We start from the raw sequence: 20,435 nt of genomic DNA on the forward strand, positions 1-20,435 counted from the left end.
TTTACATATAAGAAACATTCTCAGACTTACAAAGCAACATAGTAAAAAGAAATCAAGTTTGCAATGGTGATCTTGTCAAACTGAAATTTCATCTGTGATTTAATTAAGTATACTAAAAAGGAGTAGGTTGACATTAAAGGAAAAACAGCACATCTACAAAAGCTGAGATAGATTTTAAAACTTGTATCAATATATGGAAATAGTATTCAGTAGCAAGAGAAAACTCAAAAGTTTCATTATGGAGTTATATATATAAACTTATTTATAACTATACTAATGAAAGTTCCAAAGGGTAATAAAGAAAAATTAATTTTATCTTAAAGAATATGAGCTCTTCAGTATGCAAGCTGAGTAACAAAATCATGATGTAGATTTTGAAAACACCCACTTTTTACTGAAAATTTTATATTATAAAGAGAAAAAAATTTAAGACTTCATTGAAATTCATATAATGTTCTTTAAGAGCTACTTATTCATATAGTCCCTGAAGCTGTAGCATAACACCCATGATAGTTTGTCAGGCTAGGATTGTCTATATATAAACTATATCGCAACCTCCACATAGTAACATGCTATTTTTATTTTCTGTAACAGCAAAAATGTTATCTCCGTTACCAAGTTACAAAAGTATTAAAACAATATTTTAAGAGTTCCTACCGAAAACATTTAAATATTAACTAGTGTAACATGTCTAAATTCTCTACTTTAGTATCCAACACGTCACACGTGCCGATACAATTCAGAACTGCATTCAATAGATTTTACTCCAAACTATCCACATCACCTAAAAGAGTGAATAAAAGCAAAATTCACATTCATTAATGCATCTATTTTGTACAGCATTTGTAGTCTATGTGGTTCACAACTATGACAACCTCTGGCACGTCCCTTTAAATATGTAATGACTAAAAAAAATGTACAGGTTTAATTAAAAGCACAAGAATTATTGGAACAAATGGCCCGAGGGCTTTTCTATAACACCCTGAGTGAACAGATAATACAGATATAAGTATTTCCTCATGGAATGAATGCACCATGACAGAGCTGCAAGCCAAGTAATCAAAATTCAGGTTTTAAAAACCTTTACACTTACCCGCCTACGGCAGAAGGGCAGGCCCTGTGCAATGATGCTGATGCTAAATATCTTCATCACTGTTTGGTGTGGTAAAGGTTCTTTGGCACTTTTAAGATCAACAGGAACCAAGCCATGGTTGATGGCAGTTTTCCCAGGTTTGGACATTTTATCGTTCTTACTTTGACAAGCCTACTGATAACGAAAGAACATTGCTAAAAAACTTCGTTCCTAAAGTTGCGTGGTTTCTCTTTTTTTTTTTTTCTTTTTTTAAGTAAAAGGAAAGTTTCGGACTGGTGATTCAGCTCCCCACAGCCTGCTGCCTTTGCCTCTCAACCTTCTCCTGCCAAGTGTCCTGACCTGTCTGCTGCTCAGTCAAGTGCAAGCTATCCTAGTATAGACAGGAATTAAACTACTAAGGGGCAGGCAGTTTGCTCCTGCCAGTCAAACAGCTGGTGGACCTCCCCTGCAATGTCAGAAGAGTCCTTCTCCAAAAAGGGATCCACAGACTGAAAAAGAAGAAAATCATGACTGCCAGCAGCTTTAACAGACACAGCCACTTATGCCTGTGCTTTAAAGGAGGAAATATTTTTTAAATTGTTGTTGTTATTGTTTATTTTCTTATGAGTTGGCCTTGTGCTTTCAAGAAGGAGAATCCAAGGAGATTGCAACCTTCAGACTGGAACAGTGTCCCTGCAGGATCAGCTCTACCACCCTCCAGGCAGACTTCTCTAGGGCTGTCAATAAAATCTGACAGCTTGTGACTTAACAGCTGACTTGGGCTTTGCTGTTTCTCAACCACACAATGTATTGCTTAGCCCGAAAGTTAAAAAACAAAAATGAAAAAATATATACATTAGGGGGGAAGGAGGAAGGTCCCCCTTAAAATTAATATATTGGCTTGAAATTGTTTCAAGCCAATATATTCATTTATTGTATATTGTATATTCATTTATTGTATATTGGTTTGAAATTTGTTTGAAACAAGAGCAGTGGCTATCACTGTATCTTCACCTACACTGTGATATTGAGCTCCTTCTTCCTGGCTCTCCTCACTTATAAGCACCCAGCCTGCACCTCTGCCCCTTCCTTGCTGCTGGGGGATGCAGAGTAACATCTCTGGAGGATGGGGGGGTTCCACTCTAGGGATCCAAGGCCACTGGAGCAGCCTTCTGCTCACTATCATGGGTTTGGGTACCAGCTTGCTCAGGTCTAACCATCACACTGATAGAAAGAAGGGCCTTACCTCCTACAACAACACCTCGAGGGATGTGGGGAAAAGTTTACCCAACCTTAGCCACAAGCCTCACAGAGGGCCATCTTTCAGCAAAAATGTTCTAACTCCACCAAAAAAAGCTAGAACAGCAATGTCAATTATTCAGATTATCCACATTTAGTTTGCTTCAATTTTAAATAATTTCTTGATTAAATCAGCTTTCCGACAATGCCTTTAAGCTCCCACAATCACTTTCCAATCCTTATACTTGGACATAATTCTTAAAAATGTATTAAAATTTTGAAAGCCTTTTTTCCGGGGGGAAAAAAAGTAGAAAGAGACAAAAGCCTGTGCAAATGTCTTAGGAAATTGCTGACAAAAGACACTGAGAGCTATGAAAGCCCTTGTATGAACTGAGTTGGTACAGTCCAAAACACCATTAAGAAATCTTACAAGTGCCTTTATGCAGAACTTAAAGATAATTAACTGTATAATCAAAAGAGGGAGTGTAGTAATGCTTTAATGCTTAAAGTACAACACTGTAACTTGACAAAAGGCAGCATTAAAATACACCTGTATTAGCCTTTTGTTTGCCCTTCAAAAAGCCAATCTGTAAGCAGTCTCACTTGCATAGAGAGCCTCCTCTGACCAAACACTTGCCTGAGTGCTTTTCATGGGGGGAAAAAAATAAAATAAAATAAAATAAAATAAAATATGTATACACACAGACACATTGCAGTAAGCATTCACGTATAACAATATATCTCTCACAAACAAAACCAGATGCTGCATATGGCAATGCTGTTATAGAATGCTGGGTAGCACAGTATTTCTATGCAATAATTTTTGTGTTTTTTTCTTATTCTACCATTCCATTTACTTGCCATTCTAAAGCACATTTAGACAGATTTTAATCTAAAAGACTCTTTACATTCCCTTCCCTATACTGCTTCCTATGATCTCCCAAACACAGTTTACCATTATCCTGTACTCAACAGGAGCACAATCATTTCAGAAATTATAGCTTATTTCTGAATTACTTTCTATTTTATAGTAGAAATATGAAGCTTTTGCTTTATTGGAAGATTTTAGAAAGCAATCTTAGGATCTCAAAGAAAATTTCAATGAAGTAGTCCAAAGAAAGAGAAAGAGTAGCCTTTTGTTTCTACTTTGAATAACTGAACACATCCAAAAAAAAACCCCAAAAAACCAAAAAAACTCATGCATTTCTATTGATACAACATTTTAAAAGAAGCAATAGGTCAACGTTCTCCATTTTTGATGTACTGGTCATTGTCTCAAATAGTTCCAAGAAAGCAGGAGGTTTACCCTAATGTTTATATGTTAATATAACTGGAGATTTGAATAGTATGTATGTAACACCAGAAGATCAGATACAGTATTTTGTAAAAAGCTAAACTCAGGTTCTAGTTTAACAAGTACTCAACATTTAATTTAAATTGCATACAGAAATGTGTGTGTGCACTAGGAGAAATTACACAGTTTTATAAGATCATTTCACTGTGCAATTGCTGAAGGCAAAACTTGGCAGTGTGGCAGATCACTAGTATCAGTTATTATTTTATATCAAAGCCTAGCATCTAAAACCTATTTTATGGGCTTACTTCGCACCTCCAGCCTGATTTTTAAAATGTTTTATTAATATTAGCTCATAATCAAAATAGAGAACAGGAACAGAACTTGGCCCATTTGCAGATTTACATCCAAGTGGGGAGCAGACAAGATAAAGCACAGCATTCTCCAAGCACCACTCACAGTGCAAGTGTCCAGTCACAGGTTATTCTCACACCTCTGTAAAGAAAAAAGCTCTGGTTGTCAGCCACCTTCTTTTGTGGTTTGAGATTAAAGTCTAAATAGTACATTCGTTTTTCCTCAGGAACTTAGAAAACTTTCTAGAGTAATTCCACAAGGACACACTTCTGGCTGAAAAAAAGCATCATGATCATATTCACAGGCAAGTGCAGCCCAATTTGTAAGTGAATGAAGTCAAAGCAGAATAAGGGACTTCTCTGTCACACATGAAATTACAATGCTGGACTTCACACTTAACATAGCAATATGGAAAAGGCTGAGTTCAAATATATATATATATTTTTTTTTTCCTCCTTCTTTATCAGCATGTCCCAGAAAAACTGCTTGCACTAAACCAGATGATATCTTGTTGGTCCAGTTTTGTTTCCATGTAACATGATTTCTTTTTAGTCTGATTTTGCTACACATTAGTTGCTGTAGATACTACTGCCTTACAGTAATATTTAGAGGTCTCAAGCTGTGGTGTATAGCCATAAACATTTCATAAATGAAAGTTCCCAGCCTGAAAGTACAACAGCCTAATTTAAGCAGTCAGAGGGTGTAACAGGAAGACAAAAATGGAGAAGGTTTGTTATCTTAGAAGTGTCAGGAATACATTGCTTATAGTAGATAAAACTTACTTTTGTATTTATTACACATATAATTCTAATTTAAGCTCTAAATGTAACACTTAAAGAGCCATTCTGTTGCTTTTATCTTGATAAGCATGTATTTTTTATATCATATAAGGTTATAACATGTATAAACAAATATGAAACTATGAAAATTTGAGCTTTAATGCTTCACAATATATTTCTCTAACATCCTGCTTCTACATAAAATGTGGCTTATTTTCCAATGATGCTCTTTTTAAGTACCTGCTTGTCATTTTAATAAGAATATTAAATTTGATATCCAATCACTTTACTTAGATGCATAAATGGTCACAAAAATTTGACTTTTCAAATACTAGTTTGTAATTGCCATGGACTACTAACTATAAACTTAAGAATCCAAAAATTTCATTTTTGGCCAGTCCAGTGAAAAGATGCCTTTGTAAAATGAAAGCATACAGTAAGCAATAATAATTTTTATATCTTCCAGTCAGAGTAATTGAAAGTGATTCAGCATCAGAGGCTTTTGGGAGCTGTTAACTACAATGCATATGTTACAAAATTAACTATCACATTCACTATAGTAACCTGGGGAGGCCACAGTTTTAAGGCATGAATTTAAAAATTTATCCCACCAATGAAAACCAGATTACTTAAACTTTATAGAATCTTCTCCTAGCGCTGTCAACTGCTTTGCATATTAATGTTACTGGCAAAAAATAAGCTCATGGCATTTTAATATGATGATAGAACAGTACGAGACCTATAAAGGCCTAAGTTAAATACTTGCAACTATATAACAATTAAAATGCAGGAAGCAGAACCCCAGATTGTTTTTTCCACAGTTCTTAACATCGGTGAACAGCTGCCCTCAAATGGAGAAACGAGAGCACTGCAGCATTTTAAAAGTCACCTCAAAACAATAATCTGAATCTATTTTATAATATACTTCTTAAATAACATTTTAAGTAAACTCTGCATAGCTGCACTATGCAGAATGCCCTACAATCTACATTACACACAACCTTTACTGTTTCCTTAATATCTATGTTGGTCCCTGCCCATGTGTAGAGGGAGCAAGAACCATTTTGTCAGCAAAGCAAGGCAGCCTGTGCTGCACTGGTAACTACTTCACATAGCAACTGTGGTCCCAGGTTTATTTCTGTGAGAGATTTCTAATACCCGCAGACAAATAGGTCCCATGATACATTACACATAAGACTGCTTTGTAGGACAAACAAATAAGCTGTGTAGAACCAAGGCACTGTTGTACAAAATTACCTGCACTTGCACAGAAAAAAACCACATTGCTCTGAAGAGACTCCATCCTATCCAAGTTTACCCAATACAAATATCTGCACATGTAAGAAAACATACTGACCCAGAATGCTGAAGTGGGTATGGAAGGAACCTATAAGGAGTATTATTTTGATTTCACAAGATCAGAATTTCCTAAAAAAAATGTACACTTGAATAGAATACAGAAGGGGTGGAACTATTAAACACGCAAACCCATGGCTTTCTCTGTACTTCATGGAAAAAAAAACCCCAAGGGTAGACCAATGGTACCATGAGCAGCAGAAAGAAGGAAGCCCAGCTCCAGGTGAGATTAACATGCCAGTTCAAACTGTGCTTTAACTACCTACATTACACATTCTGCAAGGCCTTACAGTCCTAAAACATCAGAGGACCTACATGGAAGAATGGCTTTTTTCAGGTTTTATGTTCTGACTAAAACAACTGCTCTGGTGTAAAGTAAAGAATAAACATGAACTGAACCTGTTTATATGGTTGGAGCACAACCCAATTGCACAAGGATTCAATCATGTCTGACCAGGAGATGGTCACCCTGCATACTTCTTCCTCAGCATATACATGAAAAAGTAAGCCTCTCCCTTTCCCACCTCCTCTCTAGTTACCTTGAAAACCTGTGTAATCTGTGAAATTCTGTAAAAATAAGTCAAGACATTCAAGACAGACAGTCTCAGCTGCACAAGCTTTCTTTCCTTTTGCAACAAAGCTTAATAACACAGTGAAGGAAAGCTCAAATTTTCTTAACTTGAGACTCAGGTGACACTTACTTGTTACAGCTCTGGAATTACATTGAGGCATGGTCATTAATCACTACTAAGATGAAAGAGGTTGCTACCTAATAAAAAAACCTAGTTTAAAATTTTTGCCATGCAAAAGCAAGAGGAAGAGACACCTTTTGCAGCTACCAGTGGAAGATGATATGACTTGTATGACACTCCTGTACTGGAAAAATTAAAGGTTCAAATAAATATAAATAAGGAAGATAATAAAGCTGCTACTTCTCACTCCTTAAGACAGCATTCCTAGAAATCCACTAGCAGAAGGCAAGGTAGACATGAAATATCAAATACATCAACAAAGGGGAGATCAGATTAACATACCTACCAGATATTTTTAATTCTTCTACCTGTTTAAGCATCCTTGTATCCAAGTCTAAGTGTATGGAAAAAGAAAGCATACTCAAATTTGACTGATTGCATTTTAATACTCATGGTATGGCATTTAACTACACTTTGCCTGCTGGGGAACCCAAGCAGTAGGTCAGACTAACCAACAGCAAGAGTTAAGTAATTCCAAGTGAGCTTGAACAGTTCCAGTAAAAAGTAACACATAACCATGGGATCTGTTCAGTCCCTCAACTGACAAACAGGTCAGATGGAGATCCTAGTGGCAAAAGGACAGGAGCAGTAGCTCCCCTCTTCTCCCTAACCATTTGATTCCAAACTTTTCCTTAAACTGGCTGTAGAACTTGTCAGGCCTGTGACCTTTGCTATAACTCCAGTAAGTAGGATACCTGAAAAGTCTCTATTTTTGTTCTTGATGAGTTCATTTTCCACTAGATCAGCAAATGTAAAGAGCACACAAAGCATCCAGGCAAACACAAGAGGAAGAGCAAAAGTGTTCAGAAGTCAAGACCTCCAACTCTGGACAATAAACTATTAGATGACCTCTCTTTGTTCATGGATTTGTTAATCATGCCATGCTGGTCCTGAAGAGATGTCAACAATAAAAGCTTCTTAGGTATCTCAACAAAAAGAAATTTCATCTCAAGAGAAAGGGAAGGGAAGATGCAGGTCCACACAGCTATAGGTGTGGGATCTGCCCTCAGTCACAATGTTACTACTGCAAAAAAGCATTTGGCAAATTACAAGGGATCATTTGCAGAAGATAACTTTTTGTAAGGCTACATTAAATGTTTATGAAAGAAATACATAGACTGTCTACTCATCTGCTTATTATCAAAACTATGTAATATCAATATTAATAACACTAGCATTAAAATATACACTCAACTATACACATATTAGAAAAAACAATTCCTATAATATTTAGGCATCCCTATATGTGTATATAATAATTTGTAACCAGAGTCCTATATTATTTGGTTTTATTCCTATATTTATTTTCTGTACTATGGGATCTTCTTGACACTGTCCCTTTCTTTTTGTTGTTTAAACTATCTTTAAAGTATGTGTTTTCATTTCTTCATTAAACATTTCAGAAAGTATTCCAGGTATGTAACAGAAATTCAGCTGCATCATCTTCAGTCTTACAGATATTCCAGTAATGTCTGTGCAGTCTTGGTTGGTTATAGGATGACTTGTTGGATAAGCAAGTTTAACTCCTTGGTTTAGTCAGAGTTGTACCAGCTGTTAAAAAGAATTGCTACAGCTGCTCTGCAGGAATTAATGTGCTGACCACTTATTTATGCTGTTGTTGCACCTTTAAATAAAGCTGAGACAAAAATTAAGGACTACAACAACAGGTAGTGAAGTCATGCAATATTTAACACTGGATTAAAATGCAAGTCAAATTCTCAGCTGAGGGAGAAAGGAAAGCCAGTGTTGTTTGTTACAAAGGAGGCTGCTTTATGGAAAAGGAATATAGGAAAATTAAAAATTAGGTTTCCATATAGTCTGGTAATTCAGATTTTATCACTGTATGACTTTTCCATATAAAATACATGACTCAATGAGAAATTTTCTATGTACATGCACACAAAAGAGCCACAGATTGCAGTACCTAAGTATTTAAAACATGATTATCAGTTCTGAAATCATGTCCAAAACGCACTGCCAAAAGCTAGCTCTGGACTTCCTTCTGACTTGGGACAATCCCTCAAAACATCAAAAAGGTGTAAAAAATACTTCTTCCACCTAAGACACCATTTTTCTGTAGTGAAAAATTCTGCCCAGGTCTTGTTTATTCAGCATTAAGAAAACCTGGCTTGTATAAAATCTGACAACACAGTAACACTCTTCATATTAGCTATATTATATACTGTCAAAATAAAAAGTTGAACAATGAAAAGTATTACTTTTCTATGTTTGGAACAACATAGACATCAAGGTCTGTTTTGATACACAATTGTGTCCTTCTGACTAGAATTGTAAAATACACATAAAACTAACAAATGTAACAACCAATTGTTACACTGGCATTCATTTGATAGCACCAAATTAAGCTATATAATCCTTTTCAGCTGGTTAGCAGCATACTGCAAAGGGTTATGAGGCTATTTATAAGGCTCAAGATATGTGAAATAAAGAATGCCGAGGCTACAGAAAAAAGCAGGTAGTCTGTGTCAGGACTCTTGGTTATAGGGCCACCTCCTTGATCTTTTGTCTTGTTTCCTTATTTTCACCCTTCACATACACACACAGCATTTAATGTACTTGCTGTAGGACATATAACACCAGTGGTTTACACCAAAGGTAAAAATTGTGCAGATGGGTGAATGCTCCAGGGTACTAACTCTAAGTGTCCTTGCTTTGGATTAAATCCAGCTTGAAGAGAAGGAACAGCATTATTACATTTGGCAGGAACAAGTGATCCATAATGAATTATTATAAAAGTCTGATTTCTTCTACTTAGCTGTGTCACTTCCAGTTTAATTTCATTTTTCTTGTTCATTTAATTAAAAAGTGAATTTTTTTCTTTGTGCTTTAAGAAATATTACCAGAGGATCAGAACTGAGGGACTTAGAACATCAGTTAGAAGTGTTGATTATTTGTTGTCTTTCACTTTTTTTTAGCACTCAGTGTATTTGGGTCAATAATTATAACAGCAGCTGCCATCATTAAGGGATACTCCATAATTCAAGTGAGAAGAACAAAGGATCTCCTGTCCATTTCCAAACATAGATAAACAATGGTTGGATGACATGAGAATGTGATTTGCACTTACAGGAAATGTTGCTCATTCTTTACTTAAAAGCAGTAATGGTTTCTAATGATTAATAGGGTGAAATTTATCCCTGCTGGCTATCTATGGTGGCAGTAGGTACTTTTTCCACTTCAGCACTGGCACCCAGGATTAATAAAATGTATTAAAATTTAATAAGCATTAACAGAGTAGTATTTCAAAACACAGCTGAAAAGCACAGCAAATTTATCTGAAGACTGAATTTCACTAAATATTACTAAAATTCACAATTTGCTCCTTTCATATTATGCAATATATAGTCAGGTAGTAAAGTTAGCAGAAAGCTTCTGCTTTCAGTAGAAACAAGTATAAAAAGAAGTAATGTTCTACAAAGGAACTGTAGGCTTGGACACCCTTGACTTCGGATAGAAACCTCTCTATTTCTTTACTAATTGTGTCCTTCTCAGATCCTCTCCCTCTTCAGAATTCTTGCTGTTAACAAACTAAAGAAACAAAATCTAAAATTAGCAAGAAGAGGAGAAAGGAGAAAGGACAAGCACAAGAGAAGTAGGAACAGAAGAGACACCTAACAGCACTATTTTCCACTTGTACTTCAGTGATTATTATAGAGATATCCATCTATGTACAAGTCACAATTTTCACCTTTAAATTAATTATAATTTAACTATAATTAATAAATTAACTATTTGCAACCCTTTAGCATAAGTTGTACTGTACAGAGTCAATGCACACAAAGTTTTAGGGACTTTATATACATATATGCATATTTATATTTATATATATATATATATATATATATATATTTTTTTTTTTTTTTTAAACAGTAATTTTTGCAGTAATTCCATGAAAAATCTGAACTTATTTGACCAGGAGAGAATAGCTAGAACTCCAGCAAAATTTGCAGAAATATGAAGCTTAGACAATGTTTTCCTTGATCACACTATGAACAGAAAGGGAGAAGATACCTGAGACAGAAAGAACCGGTCATAGAAACACTGGTTCTAGGTTTTGTAGAGATTTTTCTAATAGAAATTTCAGTGATGGAAAAAACAACCCAACTGTAAAACATACCCATGCAACCTAAATAAAACATAAGAGCAGATTGGTAAATCTAAGCAAAATGCATTTACATTGTTACTATACAAGAGCAGCTTCACGCACATACCAGACACCAGATACTACCAAAGAAAACCATGAGTTTACATGTCAAAATCACCTTTTGTCCATAGATGTTAAGATACTGGCTATTCAAACATTGCTGAGGCAGCTTGTAAATTTTGGTTTTAAGCATTCTGCCTGTTCAGGAATGATTAAACTAGCATAGAAATTGACATTGTCTAGTTTTCCTCCTTATACTGAAGAATTTGTAAAGATATGTAAATTACTTTACTGTGCCCTGCCTGGTGAATAGCAACATGTTCTGCAGACAATGAGAAGTCTCCTGCAGAAAGAAAGAGCATCCAGCTATTTTGCAGATTACAGGGAGAAATGCATCAGGAAAAAATGTTAGTCCCCCAGCAGCTGTTAAATGTAATTCTGGTCCTCAGATCACCTTCTGTTCCTCCTCTAAGCTAATTTCAGAGCTTATAATTTTGTAAGACTAAACCACAAATGAATACTAGAAACGTACTGATCAAAACTTAAGGCCTTAAACCATTAATTCTTATAAAACCAATAAAGTTGAAGTTCTTCAACTTCATCGCCAAAAATAATATTTAAGGCCTTCCACTTTTGAAAAAATTCAAAACCAAAACTAACACACCAGCAAAAATTTTACTTACACCACACTTCAATTCACCATTTGCAATGAGCTTTACAACCAGTAAATTTTGGGTCTTAACTTCTAGTTAAGGCAAAAGGCAAAACTGCTTAAGAATGATACTAGGAGCAACAGCATCCACTGATAAGATGCCCAGTAAATACAGTTGTATCACTACAGGCTGAAAATATTTGGGCTGATGCTCACATCAGGCAACAGCACCTGCCACACAGTCAGGAACAACGTAAGGAACAAACAGCACATTGAAGTGGGGGAGAGCTCCTAAACATACTTGTTACACAAGCCTTGTATCTCAAAAGACTAAGCATGTTGAAAATACTCTCAAGCACATTTTCATGATTTCTATTTCATAATCTTGTTGTGATGTAATTGGTGAGTTGGAATGGTATTCACTGCAATTTTTTTTTTTTTTTAAATTAAAAAATATAAAATTTTTCTTTAATTAAGAAAAAAAAAAAGCTCATTTATATTTTGAGAATAAAGATCCAGAGCAAATAACATGTTGGTTCCTGACACTGATTTCAAAACCTATACGAATGTGTGTAACTAAAAGACACTACTTCCACAAATTAGGCACAATCAAAAGGTCTACAGTTTTATTTTCCAGCTGCCTTGTTGAGGCAAATCCCTAGACTAGAACTGAAAGACTGACTTCAATTACTGGCACAGAAGTAGAAAATTGCTTGTGGCTTACTCTGCTAGGTCATTAGTCTAGTAAGCAACCTCTGGAACAGGAAACTGAACACGAAACTGTAATCAGCACTATTTCTTTCCAAATCAAAATACATGTATCCTTCTGTAATGAAGGGAAAAATCAATGAAAATCTACTTATTAAATACAATATTTTAGGCAAAGCTATGACCCAAACTGTCAGCATAAATGTTTCTTTTTAAAACTATTTTTCTTCCTTTCCAGGCATTGAGATTATTAAATTTCCTTTCTATATACAATTATTACTTCACAAATTATGCATTACCACTGTCACTGAACTCTGTACTAATATTTGTAAAAATCATACTGACAAAAAGTAAGACACCCTTCATTAAGGGAAAGAAAAAGTAGAACTTATTAGCAGAATTTTAACATAATAGTTAAATTTAATTACTAAATATTTAAAAAACTTTGCATAACGAAGTTGAACTAGATAACCAAGTTCTTAGACAAGCCACAAACTGTATTAGGGATGACCACATTACTACAAGCAGAACCCAGAGATGAATCTGCAAGCTTTGTGACCCCTTTACAGACTGGAGAAAATTAGCAGAGCAGCAATCATTTCAGACCAATTTCATCTGCAAATGAAAGTGCAGGAGCAACTCTACTTAAAAAAGACAAGAGGTCGCTAAACCTCAGCAAACCTTGGACAGCAAATGAAGGCATTACTTAACACAGTAAAGTAAAAGAGCAATTGAGAAATACTTTTGAAAAGAAGTGTTGATATTTGAGGCATATAAGCAAGCTGCACATTAGTACAGATGGGGAAGAACCTGGCCATCTACAGAGGAACTGAGAATCTGAATCCTTTCCAGGGGTGTTTTACCAAGCTACATCTTAATAGCACTTGCATAACCTTTTCAAGTGGAATCATTCTTGGAATCAGCACCTAAACTGTGTAGTATATAAAAGACAGCAAGGGCAGAGGTTAAAAGTGTTGATTGATTGACATTAACCTCAGAATAGATTACAAATATTTCTCATGTTCATACAGCCCAAGAGGAAATTAAGGCTCTCTATCAGAAGAGTGGAGAGGAAAAAAAAAAATTAAAACAGCAAAAATTGTGCCAGAATAACTAAGCTGTTAAGGTAATGCAAAAGTAATTGACTGGCAATTGTAAAGAGTATTTACTGTTTATCCTAAGTCATTTACTTAACTCTCTGTGCTCTACTGCTGTAGTTCAAAATAACCAGGGCAGGAGAAAATTTGCCAGTTCCCAAGCTTTTAAAGAGCAATGTGAAAGAAGCTTTAATTAAAAAGGAGAATCCCAGGGAGAATAAAAGAGGATAAAAATTCTATCACAAATGCATTTTTTTTCCTCAAAGTTTTCTTTCTTCAAGTTTTTATCTGCAGGTGCAAAAAAAAAATGCTTGCAAAGGAACACTGCACAAGTTTCCCCAGGGCTGCAGCAAAGAGACAGCAGCACCCTCTGCTGCTCAGAAAAGGAGACAAAAATCAATGTACACTTAGAAAACCACCACCCACACCTACACCCACTGTCCCAACCTCCTCTCCACTGCATGTAGTGCCCAGGGACTTGGAGCCAGGCAGCCAGTATGGCAACCAAACTCAGAGGATGCTGCAACCAAAGCAGAAATCATGGAATCACAAATGTTGTACAAGACCTCTAGATCATCAAGTCCATCTGTCAGCCCAACACCACTGTGTCCACCAAACCACGTCCTCAAGTGCCTCGTCTACGTGACTTTTTTTAACACTTCCACGGATGCTGACTCCCCCCTGGGCAGCCTGCTCCCAGTGCCTGACCAAACCAGTATCCCTGCAGCCAGGGCTGGACCCCAACTCTTGCACCCACCCCTGGGGGCACCTGGGCAGCAATTCCCACCACATGACAGGAGGGGACTGTGCCGTAGGGCCCCATCTGCCCTCCCACATCTCAACATCTGCAGCAAATCAATGGCAGGAGCCTGGCCAGCCCAGCTCTGCAAACCCCTTTTCACCAGACAATAGGCAGCATCAAGCAGAAACTGCAGTGCCATTGTGGAGAGGCACTTTGTCTTCTGATTTCTGGCATGTAATTGCCAGGGCCGTGCACGTACCACATCCCTGATGTTTGTTTGCCTGCACTGCTTGATTTTGGAGAGGTCCCTCTGATTGAGAAACAGGATTTACTGCAAATTGATGGACACATGTTGACTGGAAGCAGGCAAAGGCAGTGATTTAATGCACTCAACAGCACACAAAATAAGTATTTAGTGCATACCCAAGGTTTTTTTGACATGAAGAGAAAATGCACACTAGTTGTTGCAACATGGACAAAACTCCTTACCAACCTATGGGGAAACTGAGGCAGGGTATCTAAATGGCTGGATCAGGGTCACAGGCTACTGGTAGCAAAGCTGAGATTAGAATAAGAACTGGCTTTGTCCTACCACATATTTTCAAGAACTTTTTAGCTGTATTTTAGAGAACACTCCTGCAATAACAAGCAGAGGGTGAAACTGGGCTTTGAAATGTGGAGAGAGTGAACTCCTGGAGGTATGAGCTGGGACTGGGCTGAGCAGGGCAGGCTGAACTCCCCACCAGCAACCTGCTGCATCCACTGATAGACACCAGAGACCAAGCCCAGGCATCTCCCTGGCACAAGGAAGCTGTTCCTCATCTGCCCTGCAGCTGGGATGTCCCCATGCTCCTTTCCCAGCACACATCAGCCATCCCCAGGGAGGCTGAGCTCTGGCTGCCAATGCACCCTCAGACCTGGAAGATGTTCTGCAGCCAAGGGCCAAAAACTCATGGGGAAAGTCAGAGCTTCCCCTTTTCTACTCATTCTGCTGGAGAATGTTTTCTCCAAAGGAGCCTCTGCCTGGCTGGGTCAATTCTGAGCTCATCAAAAGGAGCTTAAAATATTTCATCATAATTTAAATTAAGGTAGGTTTCAAGGTGCTCTGAAGACCAGCAGTGGAGCACAGAACTTTGCAGCCACAAAGTCAGCAAGTTCCAAGTGTGATGTTTGGACCACAGTGCAGCTGCACTGATACCCTGATTCTATCACTTGCAGCAAGATAAAAGTGCCTGCAGGACTTTCTCCAGCAGCTGATGCACTGCAAGCCTCTGCAACCTGCAGGACGCTTTCCTATTCATCGTGGTATTTTTTCCACTGCTGTAAAGCCTTTTTTAATTTCATTTTGTTTAATGTTACCCTGCTGACTAATACCACGTCCTAGCAATGAAACCATGTCAAAGGTGAAGCCCCTTGGATTATTATTTCCAGTTTTGCTGCTGCTAAGAGATAACAAAATTTCCCCTTCTGGAATATTTGGAAAATATGGTTAACCACTGGTGTACACTGAAGATAGGACTCCAAATGCTTTTATAAGTCTACAGTGTTACGCAACAAGTTGCAATAAAAATATGAGTATTTATTTCCAAATTCTTATTGCAAACCAGAAGTTCCCAACAATCCCAGCAGACCATTTACAACATCCTCATGAGCAGGACACCGTAAGACATTAGATAGTAATTTTGTATCAGAATGACTGGCTAACACACTTCATTTTTAACCTGTATTTTGTCAATGAATTCACTGTAAACTGTCCAGAAGTAAGAACTTGATGTTTCTGTAATATTCCACTCTTTATTTTCATTACAATATTTTCATCTGAAGGAACAAGACATTCTCAGAGGACACCACTGGATCGGGTTTGCGTGGAAAAATTGCAGTAGCAGGGGTGGTTTCTGTGAGAAGGTGCTAGAAACCTCCTCAATGTTCTACTGAGACAAGGCCAGCCAGCTCCAGTGCTGGCCAAGACCAAGTCTACCAGCAATGGTGGTAGCACCTCTGGGATAACAGTTAAGAAGGGGAAAAAAGCTGCTGCACAACAGCAACTTCAGCCAGAGAGAGGAATATATATGAGAGGAACAGCTCTCATGTCAGGGAAGAAGGGGCAGGAGGTGCTCCAAGCACTGGAGCAGATTCCCCTGTAGCCCACGGTGAAGACTATGGTGAGGAAGACTGTCACCCTGTAGCCTATGATGGTTCACACCAGAGCCGACATCCACCTGCAGCCCATGGAGGAGCCCACACCAGAGGCAAGAGGATGCCCAGAGGAGTCCATTGCCCCTTGGACTCGCATACTGGAACAGCCTCCTGACAGAACCTGCTGAGAGTAGAGCCCACAATGAAGCAGGGTCCTGGCAGGACCTCTGGAGTCATGGATAGAGAAACCTACACTGGGGCAGTCTCCTAGCAGGACTTGTGACACCCCATGGGGCACCATGCTGGAGCAGTCTGTTCCTGAAAGGCTGCACCCCATGGAAGGAACCCACACTGAAGCAGTTCACAAGAACTGTAGCCCGTGGGAAGTACACGTGTTGGAGAAGATCATGGAGGACTGTGTCCCATGAGAGGGACCCCAGGTTGGAGCAAAGGATGAGTATGAGGAGTCAATATCCTAGAGGAGGAAGAAATGGCAGAAACAACACGTGATGAAATGACCACAACTCCCATTCCCTGGCCCCTTTGACACCAGGGAGGAGGAGGTGGAGAAATGGGGAGTGAAGATGAGCCTAGGTAGAAGGGACAGTGGAGGGAGGTGCTTTCAGAATTGGTTTTATTTTTCAGTTCCTTTCTCTGATTTGATTTGTGTCAAGTTCAACTAATTTCCCCAAGATGAGTCTGTTTTGCCTGTGATAGTAATGGGTGAGTGATCTCCCTGATGATATCTTGATGCAGGAACCTTTGGTTGCATTTTCCCTCCTCTCCAGCTGAGGAGGGAAGTGACCTGGACTCTAGTCTGAGTTAAATTTAAAAGTTCATTTAAAAAGAAACACCTTAATCTTTTGAACAAAGCCAGAGCTGCAGTCCTTAAAACATACAGAAGCAATTGCTCATGTCAAATGCATGCTAGTAATTTGATTATTAAAGAGTTAAAACAGCATAGGTTTTGTGGACTGCATAAATTCTTAATAATGAACTCTTTAGGAAGTTAGTCTTCACTACACTGTAAAACTTAAATTAAAGTTAATATGCAAATTATCTTCCAGAACACAGAGTTAACGTGGATTAAGAACACACAGACAAAGAAAGTAGCTTCTTACCTTTGTCTTTATGTAGAATGGCGATGACTGGTGAATGGGCAAGTCCATGAGGCTATTGGAGTTTGTGACACTGTTACTGTTAGTGTGTTCATCTTCTCTACTGCTGTCATCAGACTGATCAAAATCATCACTCTCCTGGTCCATTTCCTCCTCCTCCTCCCCTTCCTCCTCTTGATCATGATCAGCATGTTCATCATCATCTTCCTCTTGGTTACAGGTGGATTCTCCATCCACTGTAATAAGTCTATTGTTATTTTCTTCTAACTGCTCCTGCTGAGACGCGTGCCTGTCATCAAATCCAGGTTCCTCTCCTCCTATCTCCCCATTCCTCCCAATGTGCTGCTCCTCTTGTTGTCTTCTTTGCTGCTGCTGCTGCTCCTCCTCTTCTACAACCCGATTCATCTGCTCCTCATCTACTTGGCTTGAGGAAGCATTACCTCGGAGAGACCCACCAGTTCGTCGCCTCTTGCTGCCCACAGACAGCAGTTCCTGATTCATTTCCAAAAGCCAGCTTGCTACTTCTTGGACCTTGGCTAGGCTATCTGAAGATGCAAATGCTTTCACATTCTATGGAGATAAAAATTAAAAAAAGGGGGAAATTACAAAAGTTAATCTTTTTCATTCGATAAAGCATTAGAAGCTTACTTCATTGAAGTAGTCCTGAAAATTTAAAATGCCAAGAACCAAGGAATAACTTCACTTGACTCACAACTCAAAAAACCCAAACTGCAGACAACTTTGTAGTTTGATTATGATCTCTGTAAGCCACACATTCTGCAAAAAATCAGAACTACTTTCCCTCCTAGAGGTTCCACAAAAATCATGAATATTCATCCTAACAGAAGATCAAAGTATGTGATAACACTCACTAAAAATTGGACAAAGATAATTTTCAAGCGGTATCTTGTTTTCTCTCTCATTTGATTACAGACTTCATGCACTGCCCACAAATGATGAACTGCTTTTGTTCTTAAGCCTTCAGAGCAGGCATATTTTCATGTTTAATTGAAAGTCTCATTTCTTGTTACTGTTATTTTCTTTTAGGTAAATGAAAAAGAGAACAATCCCTACGGAATATGGCATTATCACTTCCAAGTCTTAAATTGACCACAGTGGCCAATTCTGGTCAGCCCATGCAGCCCAAAACTGGCACATACTTGACCAGGCAAAAATCACTTGTTAGTTCTCCAAATTCTTATGAAGCTGCAAGAATTGTGACACGAGACTCTGAGAAGCTAAAACATTGCTAAATTTAAATATAAATTTCTATTATTAATAGAAACTGAAAACTACTAGTATACTTCACTAATTATCCACAAATTTGGCTAGGTGTGTGTGCAAGCAATACACTAGAACAGAGGGATATAACGTGGTTAAGCTAGATCTTAAATTTGGTATTAAATTTCCAGCTACACAATGTCTCTGACTAGAATATCCTGACTCCAGTTCCCTTAGTTTCAAGTGATGTCTTGATTAGGTGAAGTCAGGCATAAACTTCACAAGTAAATTACTTGTCAGGCTTGCACCTGAAAAAGTGTGCAAACAGAAAATGAGCTTTGCCATCTTGTAGAGAATACCTGCCCTCAGCTGCCTGTGGACCACACCACACACTCAGCAGGTTGTACTGTGAGAGAGAGATTCAGAGAGCACAACACAACACTGGAAGAGAGCATGACTGCCAAGGATCTAAGTTTCCATGAGTAGTTCAGTACAGGAAGATAATCTAACAACATCCTGTCCCTCTAATTTTTCAGAAATCCCTCTCTCTCTACAGTTAAGTATTTAAAAAATCTAAACAAAAACCCTAGAGCGCTGGATGATGGAGGTGAGGAACAGATAAATCCCAACTTTGATTGATGACATTTGTAAAAACATTGAAGTTATTGGTATGAAGTGAATAAAGTAGCTGAAACCATAGTGTTGACTTTTACTGTGTTGTGCCATAAAAGCCACAGCAACACATTTTCAGTTTTTCAAGTCTTGCACTGAACAAGATTTTAAGAGGGGATTCTGCACACCTATCCCTTCTATTACTCAGGGAAACATGACCTGTATCACAAAGATGTGGTTTCTACAGATCTACCCAGATGACAACTGCCCCCAAATAAAACCTTAAGGCCAAAAGCTGAAATGTCTTTTCCCAAGAAAGTGCCCACTAGCAATTAGCTCCAATCAGTAAATGAGAAGCTAACAGTAAAAGACAATTGAGCTCCACATGTCAAGGCAAGGACCTGATGGAAGCAAGCATGATTTATGCCTCCTGCTTCTACCAGTGGAAAAAGAAAGGAAAACCAAACCAAACAAAAAAAAACCCACAAAAAACAAAAAAGGCACAAAGACACTAGGGTGCACATGGTGCAGACAAGAAGCCAATGACTCCAACTTTGAGTGCAAGTGGCATAAAAGTGAATGCGTTTAATTTTCTAAATATAGTAAACAGCACTCAAGAAACAGTGCACTCTTCATGGCATATAAGATGTGTTTTCAGTTAACATTTTTCCCTAAAAGACTGGAAACCTTAGCATATTGGAGTTAAGTTTAATAATGCCATTTCATCAAATGTCAAATTTGTTTGCATATGTAATCTGAAGTTAGCACAACCTATTTATCAAGCTTGCTACATAGTTTGGACATCATGAACATGACAACACCACATCTAATTTTCTCATTGAAAGAGAAAATATTTAAGCATTAAATCATAGAATTCAACAACTGAAAAAAAAGAACAGTCCAAACAAGACTTAGAGCTTCATGCTCTATCAATTTTTGCTTTCATCGAGGATTCTCTATCTTCATCTTCAAAGTTGTAATCACATTTTTTCATTAATAACAGGCATTACTTCAAATATCTGTCTCAATTATTGTTTTTAAGAATTATATTCTAAAACTGCAAATGCTGCATTTGTTTCCCTAGTTTAATACATACTTTTGATTCGTATCTATATGTAACCAACACGAAAGGTCAGCA

At 37.7% G+C, this 20,435-nt stretch overlaps 1 protein-coding gene across 4 annotated transcripts in view; it reads right to left on the bottom strand.

Annotated features, from left to right (window-relative positions):
* Positions 1-20,435, bottom strand: part of FBXW7 (F-box and WD repeat domain containing 7) — a 183,315-nt gene that overhangs the window by 81,110 nt on the left and 81,770 nt on the right. For 3 of the 4 annotated variants that reach the window (XM_071742929.1, XM_071742934.1, XM_071742933.1), the window contains exon 2: positions 17,468-18,034. In XM_071742929.1, coding sequence (XP_071599030.1) covers positions 17,468-17,965 — 498 coding nt within the window. In that variant the 5' untranslated portion in view covers positions 17,966-18,034. Of the gene's footprint in view, positions 1-1,093; positions 1,448-17,467; positions 18,035-20,435 lie in introns of those variants that run through there. The other variant, XM_071742931.1, reaches the window with a different exon arrangement.

The sequence above is a fragment of the Heliangelus exortis genome, chromosome 4 (genome assembly GCF_036169615.1).
Source record: "Heliangelus exortis chromosome 4, bHelExo1.hap1, whole genome shotgun sequence".
In the NCBI taxonomy this organism is placed as follows: Eukaryota; Metazoa; Chordata; class Aves; order Apodiformes; family Trochilidae; genus Heliangelus; species Heliangelus exortis.